Source organism: Mytilus galloprovincialis, chromosome 7 (genome assembly GCF_965363235.1).
Source record: "Mytilus galloprovincialis chromosome 7, xbMytGall1.hap1.1, whole genome shotgun sequence".
Lineage (NCBI taxonomy): Eukaryota > Metazoa > Mollusca > Bivalvia > Mytilida > Mytilidae > Mytilus > Mytilus galloprovincialis.
Genome location: NC_134844.1, coordinates 40,389,153 through 40,408,390, shown reverse-complemented (window position 1 = coordinate 40,408,390; position 19,238 = coordinate 40,389,153). Strand labels below are relative to the sequence as shown.

The window sequence follows — 19,238 nt, the reverse complement described above, 5'->3', positions numbered from 1 at the left end:
CACAGTATTGTAAACATTTAATGCACAGTTCAATAATACTATACATATAAAACATGCATTTAATAAAAAGCAACAACAACGAAGAATAAGACATTGGAATACATTGCACATATTGTTTTCTCGTGTTTTGTTATTTAAATGCTTTTAGATAATAAACATTTTGATGTGGCTTATAAGGTATTGACGGGAATATGTAGGAGTAATATCTGGGCTGAATTCCAGTTTTTTTTTCAATAATGCTGTATGCAACACATACTACATGTAAGGACTATACCAGTGATAATTTTTAGTACCGCCTATGTACTTAACTGGTTTTCTTATAAAACGTCCAAATTGGTTTTTTTTTTATTTCAGAAATTTCCATTAAATCTATTCCAATATTGTATTTGATAAGCATTGAAATATTTTGTAATTCTACTTTTTCGAACAAGAAATGAGTATGAAAACTGAATAAATATGTCCCATTTAATATACAAACATAAGGCAACACAGTCGTCCAATATGGTGTTGTATTGCAATATTTTTACCTACGCTATACATTGTTTTAATGTAAGATTGCATACACAAACATAAACATAACAAATAAAAATAAAAATATAATCACATAATGATTTCAAAGCGCAGTTTGAAAAATACAAACGCGAATATTATGACACTGGTACACATATAAATTTGCTGACATGAACTCCATAGAATACTTTCACCGTAAATATTCATATACTATCAATATTTTCAAATATAGCTTTTATGAAATTCAGTTAAAGAACATGTTAATTCCTGACTGGTAATTAATTAAACATTTGCAATTTAATACATCAGAGGCGGATTTAGAGGGGCCCCGCCCCCCCTTTTTTGGAAAAAAATTGGTTGCTTATATATGGAATCACTGATCCGTGACTGGAGCGCCCCCCTCTTTTTAGGTCAGTCAGTGGGCCCCCTCTTATGAAAATTTCTGGATCCGCCACTGTACATAAGTAGAGCAATTAAAAATTGCATGAAAATTTTCAAGTGATCACAAATCATGTTATTTATTCACGTTAAATCATGTATAAACATTTATCTGTGCAATAGATAATCTCCTGAATTATATTCACTAGTAAGGACAGTGCTATGAATCATCTGAAAATCCAAGTCTGCCCATTTTTATTGCAATGTCAAATGATTTATAAAAGTCTAATCTCGATTTGTTACCCAGAGGAATGAGAAGTCTCTGAATACAAGTTATAGCTTCCGGTAATGTCGCTTTTTTATTCTTCCGATTAAACGCCACCTGGATGGAAAAGTTGTATGGCGGAACATCGTCAAGTCCGGTAATAAACTGAAAAAGATATGCAGCCTCCTCGTCTGAAAATAAAGCAAATAATTTTAAGTTCATACAAGGAATTTAAAATCTATACAACTGTTGAATCGCCAAAGGTTCTAAACGCCTTAATCCAAAAATACGAATAACTAGCAGAGGACTAAACCTTGCGTGTTGATTTAAATGTTGAATACCTAAACTTTCGTTTTTTTCTTCTCGTGCACCTGCTTGTACTTTTACTCTTTTATATCTGTTATGAAACCGATTCTAAATTTTGTTTCAATTCAGAACTTTAAATTTGATGTATCTGCTAAATAATTACCGACATAACAAATACATAAACAAGTACATTTTTATAGAAAATTGAAACATCGAAATATGCATTTTAATGATATTTCATTTTGAAAATAGTTTAGGGCAAAAAGCATTTTACGCACCTTCTAATATTTGAAGACATTTAACTGTTTGCTGTTGTGCTTTTTCCTCTTCTTGGTTTTCGGTATGTAATTTTTTAACTTCTGGAATTAGTTTCTTCTGTATAAAATTCGCCGTTGTTTCTTGCTTATTTCTCAGAAGAAATATGCGTTCAAATTCGGGGAGAGACTTAGTATCATCAAGAAAGTTGAAAGTATTTAATCCTTTTTTCATATCCTCAAGAGCAGTTCTTCGTTTATCAACCAAATCCCATTGTAGTAAAGTTTGCACAAATGACCATCTGTTTGACATCTAAAAGATAATATTAATATGCAATGAGACTAGTTCACGTCACATCCGGTATCCCGATCCGAAATCCGCAGAGGGACCCTAATTTAGAGAAGCAATAACACGAGACAGCAACACAGTGGGTATGTTAAATCTTATCCGATTCCCACGGAGCCTCATCCTCTGTTGGAATTAATCTAGATTTAATTGAAAGCACTAATTGCACCTTGCGATTCGGATATACTTCCGCGAATTTGGATCGGGATATCCGGTGTACACATGAAGTTTAACATGCTAGACACACAAAATTACTTCAAACATATACATAAAACATAATTGAAACAAAACAATGATTGCAAAATGGCTAAGTGTGATTGTTTATTCAATATTTTGAAAAAAAAGATATCTTTATTGTGTTGAAAACATGCAACATTCAGTAATGTCAAAATGTAAAATACTCCCATTAAAGCAAGAGATAATTGTAAAGAAAAATGAAAAAAAATCATGCTCACTGTAACCCTCTCATTTCCTGGCCATCCACAGTTATCTGTAAATCTTTCGTCGTCATTACCCATAACTTCATCCAAGTCATTCTGAGTGGTTGCATTTGTAATCTGAAAATTATTTATCAAAAATGGATATTTAGATAAGAAGTCATTACACGCAAGCTATGATCTAAATTTCACAACTTTACAGGTCATTTCACTTTCCGTCCATTTTGATGCATCATTTCAACTTGACTGCTTGTCGAGTACGATATTAGTGTAAAATATTACTCATGTAAAAGAAAATTGTGTGAATTCAAGTTTTGATAATAACATAATGTCTTACTTATGGAATAAGACCTTAGGGATGACAAACATATTTCCCCAGACGTTTAAAAAAGTATTTGAAGTGCACCCCTAAGAGTTTACTTAAATATGTACACATAAATACTCCACCAAATTTTGACAGATAACATTGATAACAATCAAAATAACATTCATATTTGTTTAAATCGTCTTTTCCCTTGTTCATGTACTGAGAGTGCCTGCTACTCAGATTAGCGAAACAGCTAACAATGGCCTTAAGTGTTGTGAAATCACAAATTTCTATTTAAGTAACATATGCTTATTAAAAACTTACAAAATCTTACAAATTAAATTTCAAACTTAGACATCAAGTATAAATATTAAACTTATACATCAAGTAGAAATATTAAACTTATACATCAAGTAGAAATATAAAAGCTTACATCTGTTATAAACTGTTTAAGAAATTCGTTGACCAGGAACAATGAGCTCAGTTCATGTATGTACTCTCTTCCAATGAGGTAACTCACAATAAATGATGGAAAATACGGAAATCCCGGTCCATGAGGATCTGTACTTAGCGATAACACAACGGCTTTGCCAAACGCACGAAAGACGTGAGCATCGATTGCCTTTTTATTGTTCACCGGTAACACATATCCTCCTTTTCCTTCAAAAAGTCCCAAGTTCGATTGCAAAAATTCTTGAAATAAAAGTGTAAATAATTCTCTGCTGGGTCCTCCCAGGTCTACCGCCTTTTCCGAAACACCATCACATTCAAAGGTGATATCAAGAGGAGAAAACTCACTGTTTGGTGTCTTTAAGTATGGAAACATAACACTTTTTACGTCATCTCTGTTGACAGAAATCACTTTCTTTCTCCCACGCTGTTGCTGGCGAATGTTCTCTATTATTGCTTTAAAACCATCGGTTGTTTCTGGAACAGAAGCTGTAAAAAGAGAAAAGTTCCTGAAATGTGTTAGCGAGTTTTGAAATGTAAGTGAAAGAAGACGCGTTGGCGTTACATCAAAAAATAAATTATTACCATTTGTATATTTGAATGATTGAATTGTGTATATACTAGTTATATATATTTTAAGATATATTATATTTTAATGTATGTTAACTGTATGCATGTATTTTGTTTGAGGGCCTCAGTAAAAATTAAACTAGTTCTAATTGAGTTACCCTCTTTAAATAAAAAAATTATTATTATTATTATTATAACGTAAAAGAAAAAAAAAAAGCCTTCAACAATTGAATAATATAAATATTTGTGAAAACTATAATGACATTCCTTCAATCAGCAATTTCTAACTGATAAGTAAAGCAATACCACAGATGTAATTGCATGCTGAATTTCATATAGATACATATGTTAAAATGTTTGAAAAGGGTATTTATTCATCTTCCGGGTTTGCTCTGTTTTATGCAGTGCAAATTTACCATGTTACTTAATTGTTAATTGCTGTTAATTATTTTACATATAAATGCGAAATTTTCATTGTTTTGACGGTTTGTAAGTCATCCTTTTGATTTTTAATAATCAATTTGATAATATATCCTTTTCCCATGCACCTTTTTTTTTTAACTTGACGTGTAGATTAATGAAAGAACAAGATAATGCATGCACGAATGAAAACGTTAACAAAACAAACCTTTTCTGCCCCTGGAGGTTCCAGGAACTGCATCAATACGAGGACTATGTACAGACGAAGTCTGTCCCATTTCTGTTGTTCTCTACTACATGTACGAATATAGATAAAAGTAATCTCTAAAACTTTCACATGCCTGAAATGTTATGATATTTTTGAATTGAATATATATCAAACAATCAGTGGGGGATAATATCTTAATCTCTTATCATTGCACAATACATATCGTCTCAGGTGATATAAATCATCTGGAAAGCCAATTTAATATCATTGTATATTTTGACATTTGAAATAGGAGTAAGTGTATTAATGTAAAATGCATGTAATAAAAAAAAACGTATTAATTTAACACACATGTACACACCAAAAAAAAACCAACCTGATATTCATTGATGGACGTTTGAAAATGTGATTCATAAGTGTTTTTCGATTTTTATATAGATAAGACCGTTGTTGTTTTTCCTGTTTGAATGATTTAACACAAGTTAAGTAATTTTTTGGACCTTGAAAGCTTGCTGTTCGTTGTGAGCCAAGGCTCCATGTTGAAGGCCGTACATTTACCTATAATGGTTTTAAAGATTGTGAATTGGATGGATAGTTGCCTCATTGGCACTCATGCCACATCTTCTTATATCTAACCCCAACAATATTTACTATGATTTCAACGGCCACAGTACTCAGTTGCTCCATGAATGACATTCATCATGTACGCTCGATACCAAACGTTTTAATATAGAAAAAAAGGTGGAGAGAATCAATAAAATCGAAATTAGACATCTACAAACAAATGTGCCTGCGTAAATTGCTACGTTAGTTTAAGCACAAGCACAAATCCCTTTTCACTGAAAATGTTTAAATATTTTTCATCGTATTTAAATCAAACAATAGCAAAAACCAGCAACATAAATAAAAAGCTTCAAATTGAATAATGTTCTTGAACATACATGGCATATTGTTAAACAACAAACAATCAATCATCAATCACAGCAAATAAAGTATCGCTTATATATGAAGCGTAAATCGTCGTGATATCTTTTTGTATCGAGTATACATGTACTCGACTGGATCCTGTGCATTTCTTTAATTGTTACATGGTATTGAATACATACATTTATAAAGGTAAGCAGGTATTGTCCAGTTTGTTTTGCATGTTAGCCCTTTGTAAGAAGTCTTTTTACCATATGGAAAAGATCATATGTACCTTTTGGGTACTGGAATAATTATTTGTTGTCCAAACTTAGAAACTTCGTAACCAGCTTTCGAAATCTCCTCTTCACGTTTGTGTTTAGCAGTGGTTGGTTTAGTCCATTTTCAGCAGAACTTATTTTACAGTGCAGGAACTTGATATAATTATATAAAGTTTTGTTTTAACCAACTACTTGCGCTACAAATACAATTCAAATGCACAGTTATGGTATTTCAAATAAACATTCAACATGTGAAAGCCATTGCTTTACATGTGTATATATATATATATATATATATATTTACCTGGTTTAACTTTTTAAAAGTATTCCATTACCTTTGAACTTTTTAGATCTTTCATCATATACTATTGTGAAATAAATATAATTTATATTTCCAGATATTCCACAACTTTTCCAATGAATACATTAACTTCCTCAATTGACGTATGTTTTTATCTATAATCTTCGACTAATTGGAGCTTTGTTTTGAAATAGTTCGAGTGAAACACAATCTTTTGACATATATTATATTATATGTCATATTGTGCCTGTGTTTACAGTTACTTTAAACCGTTAAACCTATATACCTTGAACATTTTCAATACACTGTTGTGTATATGATTTGTTTATTATTTAAATTCAAATGCGTTTAGACATGGTTTAATTTAGGATCAAATGTGTTATGAATTTCAATAAATTTAATATTCATTTTCTTTGCAGAATAATTTTGAATGCACTCACTTATCAAAACATTATAAATGATTTAGTAAAAAGTATTTCTGTTTTCTTGGTCTACACACCATTTAGATGGTAATAAATTCACTGCAGTAAATTGAAACAATGATGTATTAACAGTTTCAGAGAAAAATCTGATACAGATAGAAATCTCTTTTTTAGCTCACCTGACCTGAAAGGTGAGCTTTTCTCATCACTTGGCGTCCGTCGTCCGTCGTCCGGCGTCCTGCGTCCGTCGTCCGTCGTCCGTAAACTTTTACAAAAATCTTCTCCTCTGAAACTACTGGGCCAAATTTAACAAAACTTGGCCACAATCATCCTTGGGGTATCTAGTTTAAAAAATGTGTCCGATGACCTGGCCATCAAACCAAGATGGCCGCCATGGCTAAAAATAGAACACAGGGGTAAAATGTATATTTCAATGGCTTATATCTTTAAAACCAAAGCATTTAGAGCAAATCTGACATGGGGGTAAAATTGTTGATCAGGTCAAGATCTATCTGCCCTGAAATTTTCAAACGAATCGGACAATCTGTTGATGGGTTGCTGCCCCTGAATTGGTAATTTTAAGGAAATTTTGCAGTTTTTGGTTATTATCTTGAATACTATTATAGATAGAGATAAACTGTAAACAGCAATAATGTTCAGCAAAATAAGACCTACAAATAAGGCAACATGACCAAAATTGTCAGTCAACCCCTTAAGGAGTTATTGCCCTTTATAGTCAATTTTAACAACTTTTTCGTCATTTTTTGTAACTTGTACAAAAATCTTCTCCTCTGAAACTACTGGGCCAAATTTAAACTAACTTGGCCACAATCATAATTGTGATATATAGTTTAAAAAATGTGTCCGATGACCCCACCTACCAAACAAAATGGCCGACATGGCTAAAATTAGAACATAGTGGTAAAATGCAGTTTTTGCTTTATATCTTTGAAACTAAGACATTTAAGGCAAATCTTTCAAGATTTAAATGTCCATCAGAATAAGATCTATCCCCTCACAAATTTTCAGATGAATCCTACAACCCGTTGTTGGGTTGCTGCCCTAAAATTGGTAATTTTAAGGAAATTTTGCAGTTTTTGGTTATTATCTTGAATACTATTATAGATAGAGATAAAATGTAAACAGCAATAATGTTCAGCAAAGTAAGATCTACAAATAAGTCAACATGACCAAAATTGTCAGAGAACCCCTTAAGGAGTTATTGTCCTTTATAGTCAATATTGAACAACTTTTCGTCATTTTTGTAACTTGTACAAAAATCTTCTTTTCTAAAACTATGGGCCAAATTTAACCAAACTTGGCCACAATCATTACTAGGGTATCTATTTTAAAAAAGTGTCTAATGACCCCGCCTACCAACCAAGATGGCCGACATCAGTAAATACAGTAACAGGTGAGCGACACAGGCTCTTGAGAGCCTCTAGTTTTTATGCTGGAATGATGGTAGTTTCCTTTTCGCTGAAAATAAAAATTCCTTTCAAATTGATGTCGGATTTGCAAACGTAGGCGACATGCGTGTACTGCAGTAACAGTCTTTTTTGTATAACCAATGCTTTGTTCGTGTATGCTCTCGAGTTTTCTGTACGTTGTATGTAGGTAGCTGTTTGTCGCATGTTGACAAAAAATAACTAAACCTTCGATCTCAAAATTTAGACAGTATTAATTATATTTGAAATTAAGATCCCACCTTAAAAAAATCATATACCTATCAGCTTTTAAACGCAAAACAAATGGTTTTCAATTCTTACTTTTTGGGAGGGGGGAATCAGCGTGACAATCCTTCAGAAAAGAAATAAATGTAAAAATTAATAACCCCTAAACGTGACTTGCTATTTTTATCAAAATTGTCAATATTATTTAAAAAGTTAATGATGCAAAAGAAGGCATAGTTGCGAAATGATTGATTCAACAAAACCATAATATCATTTTCATGTGTCCAATTGAACTTCAAACATTACTCCTGATATTTTTCAAACTTGGTAAACCGAAACTAACTTACCTTGTAAGATCTCGTAATTCTTTACTTGTATAATTTACGATGACAGTACTTTGTTAAAATAGATTTTAAGATGTACATGTATTTACATTGATTTTTGTGTTCGTATCTTATTACGCAACAGAGGATTTAATAAAGCAATTTATATTACGTTTTTAACAAATATTTTCAAATTAATGTCATTGAACTATGCTGAAATGTATATTGCTCAAAGTATTTAAAGTTCAAAATGCATACCTCCATAGAGTGGTTTTTGTAGTATATTTTTTATCCATTTGTATGCACATATAATACGTACTAATCATATACAAAGTGCAAACGTATTTATTTTAATTACTTGAATGGAACGTCTTAAATAGAACTTTAATTTAGTTTTTCGATTTTGATTGATTGTCATACGAAACGATAACGATATATATATATACTGAGAACCTCTTTGCATATTATACATATGATAAAGACGCTAATTTGCCAATGAGACAATTACCCGACCAAAGAGTAAAACACATCCCGAGGCCACCAACGCTGGTCTTCAACGCAGCGAGAAAATCCTGCTAACGTAGGCGGTTTACATCTGACTGCTAGACAATCATATGTATACTAGATCATTAAAATGGTTGCCACAACAAACATAAAAGTGAACCAAAATTTAAAAATACACACACAGACTAGAGTTGCCTGACTAATGACAGTCGTAAAAATGCGGTAGGGTTAAAGAAAAAAATGTGAGATCTATTTATAAACGGACCACTGGAGAAAAAAATCCTAAGGTTACAAATTAGAATGATACAGAATATTTATTACAAATAGTGCTACACGTATATATACAAAAGCAATGTATGTGTTGGATAATTGAGAGTCAGCAAATAAAAGGTTTTGTCAGTTCCTCCAACTTGCAAGAACGGACCGAAAAAGACCCTATATGTTTACACAAATCTTTGCAAAAGCAACAGTCCCTGTATACGGTTTTAATTTGCAAAAAATCCGAATAATGCTTGTACTGCGGATATGACACATTCCTTCTATAACACTATGCTATTAATTTTTCTTGGGATGTTAATTTCTTTAATTTAATATGTTTCTAAGCTAATCGTCAAACCAAAATGATCACATTCAAATAATATTTGAAGTCTTCATGTGTAGAATGTGCCCAGAATTTTCGTAATCAATATGAACCAACAACATCCTATGCACAACTTTTTTGTGTTTTTTGTATGTTTGTTTGTCATGAGATTGTAACACAGTGATGACTGCTGTAACCTTGTTTTGACTATTTTACTGATTATGTCTGTTTTGTTCACACATCATTGTAAAAATAACAGAACTTGATGCGACTGTCATAAAAGTGAAAGGTTTAGCGCTATAAAACCAGGTTCAATCCACCATTTTCTATATTTGAAAATGCCTGTACCAAGTCAGGAATGTGGCAAGAGTTGTCCATTCGTTTAATGTGTTTTATCCTTTGATTTTGCCATTTGATTAGGGAGTTCCCGTTTTTGAATTTTCCTCGGAGATCAGTATTTTTGTGATTTTACTTTTTCATACTTTCAGAAGATGATATATACAATATCCGGATATACTTCTAGAAAAAAAATAAGGTAAAACTTGATAAAACACAGCACTTCAACAGTGTTTTGGGTCATAACCCATCTACTCTTGAGATCTGTACCATAACCATATGAATACACCTAGGTACTGTCAAGTGATTCATTTTAAGTCCGAAGTCAATCTGGCATTGAAGTATGGCAATTAACATTTTATAAAAGGATATCAATATCCTAAGATAACTTTAATGTTTGATTTTATCCTAATTTTGTAGTGTGTTTTATTCAAACCAAACAATGAGTCAATCAATCACTCTTAAGCAAAAGGCTCTGCCTGGTGCGACAATCCGACATTTAATGAACCCAGAATGAGTTGCATTTAGTCATGTTTATATTTAAGAATGTAAGGATTGGCGTGGAAGAAATCGTTTAGGTATCCGCTAATGAAGTCTCCAGAACATTGAAGATAATATTTGAAAGCATGCAGCAGGTCTACACACTGAATGGTTCCGCTCCTCCCCCCCCCCCCCCCCCCCCAACAAAAAAGGAAGTCGCCAAGGTGATGTTCAGAAACGTCTTCTCAGATTGCTTTATAGAAAGAGTCCACTGAAAAAAGAAAACAAAATTAGCATGTTCAATAAAGCATATCTTATTGAAGTTTCAATAGGAAGAGCATTAAGAAAATACAGAGCTGCGCTAAAAGCACATGATACGCCCGTTGCCCTTTTAGCTTGTCTTTATGCTTTAAATGATTTTTATTTTGTACATTAATTAGGCTGTTTGTTTTCTCATTTGAATTGGTTTACATTTGTCATTTCAGGGTCTTTTATAGCTGACTGTGTGGTATGGGCTTTGCTCATTGTTGAAGGCCATACGGTGACCTATAGTTTCTTTTAATTTTTGAAAGGTAGATTAAGTCAACAGAAATAAACAATTCACCAAAGTTCCATAAAATTTTGTGATCCACATTCCCTTTGGAACACACCCATAGGTGGATTTGTTAAGAAAAGTCATGTTTTGTATTTGTCTCTGTATTTTAATTTGTTACCATCCTTTTTTGAGAGACGTGTTTTGTTATGCGTAGAGTTTATTATTGTATGGTGTCTCAAACCAGAGCCGTCGCAATTGATTCTAACATTGTATTAATAGTATTAAGGCAACAATAGTATTCCGGTGATTAAAAGACATAAATCCAGTTTACAAACTAAAACGTAGGGAAACACATTAACTATAACAAGAAAACAGAGGAACAACAGGAGCACAGAAGTGCAATAAAAACAAAGCCAATATATATACATAGAAACGAACTATTTGATAACAACTGCCATATTCCTAACTTGGTACAGGACATTTTAAGAAAGTATGTTAAGCTGTGTGTCATTAAATTTTTTGCTTCCAAACGTGTCTTCGTGTGGTGATCGAGTGTAATTTATTTTAGGGTATTCCCGAGTTACATGTTTTGCGCTCTAGAACTGCAATCAACTGATGACAACTATTCAACTGATTAGCCTGTCCTTGTCATTTAATTCCTGATTTTGATTTTCATAAAGTACCATCTTATTTCTTATGTATGAGTGGTAAAACATTTTATTTTCAGAGGACATTCATATTTTTTTTTTATTATTGCATGTAACAACATTGAGTGCAAAACAAAACAAACAAATTTGGTATGTCAAAAATCTGTATCATTGTTCCATTATTGCCTTGAAAAAAGATTCTCTGAAGTGGTTAATATCTTTATTCCCCAGTGGAAGGAGAAGTCTATTCAAACACGTATAGCTCTCTGGTAGAAGTCTATCAGGGTTGTGTGTATTAAAGATGACTTCCATAGATTCTTCCTCTAATGGTGGATCATAAAGGTTTGTTATAAAGGCAAATAATAATCTGGCTTGCGTATCTGAAACAGAAAAAAGTGTAAAACTGTATTGAATATCACAAATATCAATTCAGCTACCTTTCACTAATTTCTCAAAAAGTGAAAAAATTGTTTCAAATATTTTGTGTAGGTAAGCAATGTAAATAAATGATACTAAATCCCATTGCAATATTGAATTACACTTTCATCGAAAGCCAAAAGGCACATTACTCGTGACGATTTACACATGAGTTATTTTTTTTCAGTGTATTTTATTTCGTGAATGGACTTATTGCTGTTGTCAATCAAGCACAGGTACACACAAATGTAGCTGGTTTAAAAGTTTACCTGAAGTAATAGTGAAACATTGCAACATAGAAAGACACACTATAACATATTAATTGAAAACTGTTTACAGATGACCGTATTAAGATTTCAATGGACAAACTCAAGTTTGAATAAGTATAATATCTTAAAATCCATAATGTTCATATTCATACAAACTTATTATTCGTACCATCTAGGGAATCAATGCAAGCTTTAGCAAACTTTACACAGTTTATTTCCTTCTCAGTTTTGGCCAACAGTTTGTCTATGACTGGATTAAGCTTGTCTTTCATGTATCTTGCTGTAATGCTGTACTGTTCTGAATAAACAAATAAAGGTTCAAACCATTCGTTTGACTTTATTGCATCAAGGAAGCCCATGTAGCTGAGACCATGACGTAACTGGTCTATTTCATTTTGTCTGTGGTCTATAATAAACCATCGGAGTATGTACTGCAGCAACACATGTCGGTTTGTCATCTAAAATATAGTATGATTTGATTACACTAAGCAACATTTACATATAAAGGTTCATTTATCAGAAAGGAGAAGAAATATATATGTGCACGTTTTAATTCTTGATGACTTTGGTAGATAATGCATGTTTGTGAGCACCCCCTACCATTGACCAAACAGCACAACTTAAACAACAACAAAAACTTAAGGAAACATCTCTTATTCATTAAATCGGTTCTAAGTACACAGAAAATTAACAATATGAAGAAAAAAGAAAGACAAAAACTATCGCTATTACTGATTGCTATGCCTTATAAGAAGTAAATGTATCATTATATTTTAGGATCTTAACTATAAACGACAAAATAATACATGAAATATTTCTATTTGCCAAACTTTTTCGTTTTTTTTTAAAGACATGGTGTTTGGTTGTCACAGGGGTATCTTTTGCCTCATTTTGTTTTAAATGTGTTTGAAAATAATCCCATGGATGTTTTTATTTTATTTTAATAACAGCAAATCATCTTTTTACATTGAGATTATTTTGTAATCAACCAACATTCTCACCGTTACTGCTTTTCCAACTGGCCACCCAACATAATTAATGAAGGATGCTATATCGCTCGCAAGGATTTCGGTTATTTCTTCTTCAGTGTTTGCATCGTTTAACTGTGAAGAAAATAAAAGTTACATGTTAGTAAATGTTACAAATGCCTGGTATACATACCTGCCAACTGTCACTATTTGCGGGGGATTTCCCCCATTGAGGCTCCCAAATTGAAATTTTGAAAGAGAAATTTTGTCCACAATTTAAACAAAACAAATAATTTTACAATGACATTAGGCTTATAAAAGTATGAACAAGCCAAAAAACAACAATAAAGTGTATTTGCACGCCCCCTTCAAGGTTTTTTAGGACTACATTACATAATGTGATTTTAAAAGTTTAAGTTAAAAAGCTTAACAAAGGGAAACGACTTAGTTCATAAAATTAAAGTGATTAAACTAAAACCACGGTTGTGACTCCCTCGTGCAAAGCTGACCAATGTTACGTTTGCTCTTCAGTTCTTGGTAAACAACTTCATTTATTTGAATAAAATTCCATTGGCCTCGCGCATACCTGTCACATATGATTTTAAGTTGTGTGTACAGAACTTGAATTCCTATTTTAACACTATGAATACGCTTCTGATATTTACAAAATTATATTAACAACTACAATCTGTTAAACGACAACTTTGAATGTAATCTAAAAACGAATTGCGTTTTGCTTTTATCAACAAATAGGTACTCCTATGTGTTATATAACCTGACTCTAAAAATGGAAATAAAAACAGCAATTGTTGGGTCGGGAAGAACATCTGAGGTAGCGATACAATAATTATTCTTGCTTATAGATTTTTAAAAACATTTTATTCGTGTAATGTTGTTAAAATAGAAACAGCTCAAATACAACATACACTTAAAGTGGCTTCATACATACCAAAGTCAATTCATGGAATATATTCCACCTGGTGTACCTTAGATTGATATTTATTGCAAATCCTCAATAAATCCATATGCATAAAGGTGGCTCCTGGGTACAAAAATTTCAGCAAAAAATTAAACATTTATTTTTTCATTACAAATTTCATTTATTACACTATTAGTTATTACTTTATGATATGGTAAAAAAACAACCCAAAACATTGATTCGGTTTGGCCCCATATGACTTTTAAAATGTTTATATCATTGAATAAGCCCCAAATTATCTCCCTTTGGTGCAAAAATGCCATTTTCTGGCATTAGATTTGAAATATCTTTATTAACTCATCGGTGACCTATACTTTTTATTATTGTTTTCAAATAAGCTGAAAATAAACTAAATAATTGTAAAATTAAAGCGATTTCTGTAATAAGGTTATTTTTTTATTTCGATATTACCTCTATTTCCCCTATTTGTTCAACAGAATAAAAAGACATTAACAAAAATGTATGCTTCTTCCAGAGGCAGATTGTGAGCTGAAATGAACGGTGACCCCATTTTCTTATTTCATTTTTCTTTTAAGTATATGATAAAGTTCATTTATGAAAAAAATATAGCAAAATCCTATATTAGAAAAAAAAATTGATTTATACCCAGGAGCCCCCTTAATGTGTTTATATCAACAATGTTACAGTTCAAGGGAGAAAAGACATTTATAATGACCATCACGAAATAAGGCTGAGAGAAGACTTTAAAACTTACTTGCTGAACAACCATTCGAACCTCGCCGTCTGGAATATCGTTTAAATTGCAATGCTGATCTATTTCATCAGAATCACACCCAATGATAGCTTTATAAATGCCTCTGTGTAGGTAAGGAAATCCACAATCACCATTCAAAACACATTCAACAATGGCTATCCCAAGAGCTTTCAACTCATCCTTCTTGGTACAGTCTTTCTTTGGTAACATTTGTCTTCCTTGTCCTTCGAAGAGATTAGCGATACACTTCCGAAAGTATACCGAATAGTACTCTCTTCTGAATCCACTTCCGTCAACGTCTAATATGTCGGTATCATTGAATGTAATAACAGGTTTTTCATGGACTGGACTGCTAATTTTAGCAAGCTGTTTTACTTTCCCAACAAATCGACCAGTTGCTTCTTCAAATATTTTATTTCTGTCAATTTTGATAGTGATCATGCTTTCTCTTTTACCTATGATCTTGTCAATCAAAGGTATTATTTCGTCACGATAGACATATAAATCTGAAATTGCAATGACGATATAATATATTTTCGGAAAAGGAGAATAAATGACCAGGCAATTTTCTTTCAAAACCATGCATTCACAATTTTAATCTACCAAATACTCTCCTTTGGATATACATAGGACAATGTTATGTAACATATTGAGTATTTAATTTTCTAAATTTTATTTTTCATATTTGGTGCTATAGACTTTGAAATTTGAATTTCTCATAATGAAATTTTGCATTCATATTTAGCTATGAGCCATGACTTTACTAATGTCGTTATGCTTGTTAAAAGACGTTAATGTGTGTAAATGCAATACACAGTTACTCGTGTTCAAATATGTCAAGTTTGACTTCTTAATTATATAAAAGTAACATCGTAATTTTTTGCACTACAATAAAAATACAAAAGATATCTCCATCTCTTACTACTTATAAACTTTATGTTAAGACATAAAACAAACAATATCTATACAATTGATGTCTTGGTATCGGATAGAAACATATACCAATTTCCTTATTTTACTTTATTTAAAAAAAAAGAAACTATGACTATATTTATAAAACAGCATACCACCAAAAAAATTATTAACAGCAAATACAACCCACAATTTTTATCAAAAGCAAAGCAACGTACCTGCAATTGGAATTCTATATGCTATTCGTATGGCATTTCGTAACAAGTTCTGTAACAAATATCATACTATAAATAATATAGTCATAGTTATACATACCACAGTGCATATAGCATACATTTTGCAGTTGTTGTAAATAAAAAAAAAACACCTTTACATTCTTTTTTAAATCGACGTTGACTAATCTAAATATCATCAAGAAACTAACATTCCTTCAATCTCGGACTTAATTGACCTTAGATATATTACGCTTTTATCAAAGGTCTCAGGAATATGACAGTTGTTATCGATTCATTTGATGCTTTTGAACTTTTGATTTTTCCATTTGTTAGGGACTTTTCGCTTATAATTTTCCTTAGTTCGATATTTTTGTTATTTTACTTTTTATGACACTAGTTTTGTCATTCATTCAAGTGGTAATACGTTCTCCTGTAACCATGTCTTATATGTTTAACTGCACGTTTTCTCTTCAAGTAAGTATTTTTATCGAAATTCTTTATGCTAAGTCCATTCGTCTGTTCGCCATTATTTCAAGTTTTGATTTGCAAAGATATTCAAAACATTTTTTTTCATGTTTCTATGTCGTATTAATATTTGTATTGATTCTATATTTGGTAATCATCTTTTCATGCAAACGATAATACCAAATTAATATATTTACATAGCAAATTATTATGGCACAATATTTTTGAATTTTAGATCCTCAATGCTCTTCAACTTTCTACTTGTTTGGATTTATAAATATTTTGATATGGGCGTCACTGATGAGTCTTATGTAGACGAAACGCGCATCTGGCGTTCTAAATTAAAATCCTGGTTCCTTTGATAACAATTATTTAGCATACATCTGTATTTTTTTTTTATCTTATGTTTAACTGGGCGTGATCTTTTGTCACCATATATATACGAAACAATAACTTCCCGTATAATGTCTATAATTCCAAAAATATATGATTATTCTTTATGTGAGTGCTAATATAATGTTTATGGTTAAATTGATGTTTCGTAAGTCTTAGTTAAAGTAGACCAAAGGAAGACAATCAAAATATTTCAAACCTGACTCTTTTACAGACCATGTACGTCGACACGCTTGAAAAATCGTCTGCTATATATGAAGGCAACAGTAGCATCCCGCTATTCGAAATTCATAAATCGATCGAGAAAAAACAAATCCGGGTTACAAACTAAAACTGAGGGAAACGTATCAAATATAAAAGAACTACGACACAAAAGAAACACAACATTAAAATGTAACACATAGAAACGAACTATAGTATAGCAATGGCCATTATCCTGACTTGGTTGGTTGAACCTGGTATTGTTGCATGCCAAACCTCCCGCTTTAAAAGTTGTGACTAATACGCCAGGGTATTAGACTGGGACAGGAACATCCTAATTATTTCGAAAAATTCATACTTTTGCAAACAGTAAATTTTATAAAATGACTATATGAAAGATATACATGATTAAACTGAAGTGGTGAATAGCTACAGAATAAACACGGATATATTATAAAAATACACAGCCGTGTTAGCCAAAGCCAGTGCAACGCATATAAAACGGATATATGGATCATTCCTTGCACTATTCTTAAATACCATCAAGTACATGTAATAAAAAACAGCAATATACATGTTAAATAAGTAGAAATATAAGATTACAAATATATATGAGATCTACGAAACATGTTACTCGTCAGTTGGACCAATCCATGTTTCAAACGAACAATTAGATTGTGATGGTAACACAATAGCCTGGAAGATGATAATTTAAGCTGTTCTTTGTTCTAGCATTGCCCTAGTAGTTTATGAGTTGAAAACCTATAACTCTATAAGTGAAACCATCACGCAAGTACGTTCTGTTTTTTTTAAGACATATTCTATATTATGAAATAGCGATACAAGATCATTTATAAGACGAACTGTGCAATCATATATCGTGTTTTAAATGTGAACATTTAGTGGTTGTCTTATTAAAGTGTGTTTTTATTTTGTTCTGGTATTACCTTATTTGTAGTGTTTCTGTTCGACAAATGCGGTGCTGAAATCTTTGCTATTTTCTGGTTTATGCATGCATAACTTTTATTGACCTTGGACGGTTAATAACGCGACAAAATGTATACACATCTATCTTTTGATGAGCCCATTTGATGTCTCTGGGGCTTAATCGTTTACTTGCTGTCTCATTGAAGTATACATACTAACAAATGTTTGTTCCTGAAAGATAGTTCAGTCGTACGGGTGTAAAAATTGAAATCAACAAAAAACTTGAACTCCGAGGAAATTCAAGTTCCTAATAAATGGCAAAATCAAAAGTAACTCACTGTTCAATGGAATTAATTACATAAGATACATGTATATTACATGGTCTTTGTTATACTTACCTCTAGATTGTTGTTGCTGGATTTTGGTTCAGATGATGGACCACTTTTTGATATTATGCTGCTTTCTTTATTCCCCATAACGTTAGAGTTCTGAAGAAAAAATAAAACTTACATGTTTTGAACGCAAGTTTAAAATATTTCTTTTTGGTATAGACATGTTAAAAGGTTTCACTAGTTATAATTGGGAGCCGTAGATAAACGTTAGAAAACGTTAATGTAAATGCATATGATTCATGTAAGATTACAGAAACTAACAATATAAAGGATAAATTTCTCCGTTTCTAAACAAATTTCTACAACTCTTTACATGATAACGTTTTGTAAATGCAAATGTTTTTTGTTTGATTACTTTGAGGAAATTTACCAATAGTCAGATTTGAATATATTTGTAGGGCGATGAGGATATTTGACACTAGTTTATTATTCAAAAGACGAATACCCCGTGCATATGAACATTTCTAATAACATTTACAAGAAAAAGTTTTACTCACCTCTTTCTCTTATATAGAATTGATTTGGAAAACAGCCTGAAAGAGGTAATCACTTCCTCGTCAACACAAAACATATAAATATAGATATATAGATATACTAGAGATATATAAATTAAATAGACCTCTGCAGAGTAATAAAATTCATATCGTTTATAATTTTAAACTTGGCAATATATATGTTATATATTAATATATATATATATAAACCATTTTGAAATCTTTACTTGAAATTCATATAAATTAGTTTAAGTTATATTATTTTTTTTACTTTTCGACTAGGTACAATGATTCACCTTCAAATTCCTTCCGGTTACATTTGGCAGGTAAGTATACAGGCTTTAATCTTTTAAAAGAAAAATCTCCTAACAAGCATTATATTAGAATTTATATAAATAAAAAAGAAAAAAAAAAACAATTTGGAATTTGGAAACGTTATATGTTGTTATCAGATT

The 19,238-nt window shown here is 31.6% G+C and overlaps 2 protein-coding genes across 6 annotated transcripts; both read right to left on the bottom strand.

Annotated features, from left to right (window-relative positions):
• Positions 1 to 8,462, bottom strand: LOC143082985 (uncharacterized). 5 transcript variants are annotated; one of them, XM_076259047.1, is made up of 7 exons: positions 8,379 to 8,462; positions 5,650 to 5,832; positions 4,452 to 4,584; positions 3,237 to 3,742; positions 2,515 to 2,616; positions 1,738 to 2,026; positions 1 to 1,344 (listed from the first exon to the last, which is right to left on the bottom strand). In XM_076259047.1, exons 3-7 carry the CDS (start codon positions 4,519 to 4,521, stop codon positions 1,109 to 1,111), a joined length of 1,203 nt encoding a protein of 400 aa, XP_076115162.1. In that variant the 5' UTR covers positions 4,522 to 4,584; positions 5,650 to 5,832; positions 8,379 to 8,462; the 3' UTR covers positions 1 to 1,108. The 5 variants fall into 5 exon arrangements, with proteins under 5 accessions (XP_076115162.1, XP_076115166.1, XP_076115163.1 ...); XM_076259051.1 differs by lacking the exons at positions 5,650 to 5,832; positions 8,379 to 8,462 and adding an exon at positions 5,940 to 6,150; XM_076259048.1 differs by lacking the exons at positions 5,650 to 5,832; positions 8,379 to 8,462 and adding an exon at positions 5,971 to 6,149.
• A 3,120-nt stretch (positions 8,463 to 11,582) lies between these two features.
• Positions 11,583 to 18,887, bottom strand: LOC143081695 (uncharacterized). Its single transcript, XM_076257436.1, has 7 exons — positions 18,787 to 18,887; positions 18,296 to 18,385; positions 15,915 to 15,963; positions 14,785 to 15,290; positions 13,124 to 13,225; positions 12,292 to 12,580; positions 11,583 to 11,816 (listed from the first exon to the last, which is right to left on the bottom strand). The coding sequence occupies exons 2-7, from the start codon at positions 18,371 to 18,373 to the stop codon at positions 11,605 to 11,607; spliced, it is 1,236 nt and encodes a 411-aa protein (XP_076113551.1). The 5' UTR covers positions 18,374 to 18,385; positions 18,787 to 18,887; the 3' UTR covers positions 11,583 to 11,604.
• Positions 18,888 to 19,238: the final 351 nt, after the last annotated feature.

Excerpts from the sequence above, each read along its gene's own strand:
- LOC143082985 (XM_076259047.1), bottom strand. The coding sequence starts at position 4,521 with ATGGGACAGACTTCGTCTGTACATAGTCCTCGTATTGATGCAGTTCCT. Across the intron at positions 3,743-4,451 it reads AACCTCCAGGGGCAGAAAAG|CTTCTGTTCCAGAAACAACC; the intron begins GTTTGTTTTGTT and ends CTCTTTTTACAG. Across the intron at positions 2,617-3,236 it reads TTAAACAGTTTATAACAGAT|ATTACAAATGCAACCACTCA; the intron begins GTAAGCTTTTAT and ends AATAATTTTCAG.
- LOC143081695 (XM_076257436.1), bottom strand. The coding sequence starts at position 18,373 with ATGGGGAATAAAGAAAGCAGCATAATATCAAAAAGTGGTCCATCATCT. Across the intron at positions 13,226-14,784 it reads TTCGAATGGTTGTTCAGCAA|TTAAACGATGCAAACACTGA; the intron begins GTAAGTTTTAAA and ends TTTTCTTCACAG. Across the intron at positions 12,581-13,123 it reads CAGTTGGAAAAGCAGTAACG|ATGACAAACCGACATGTGTT; the intron begins GTGAGAATGTTG and ends ACTATATTTTAG.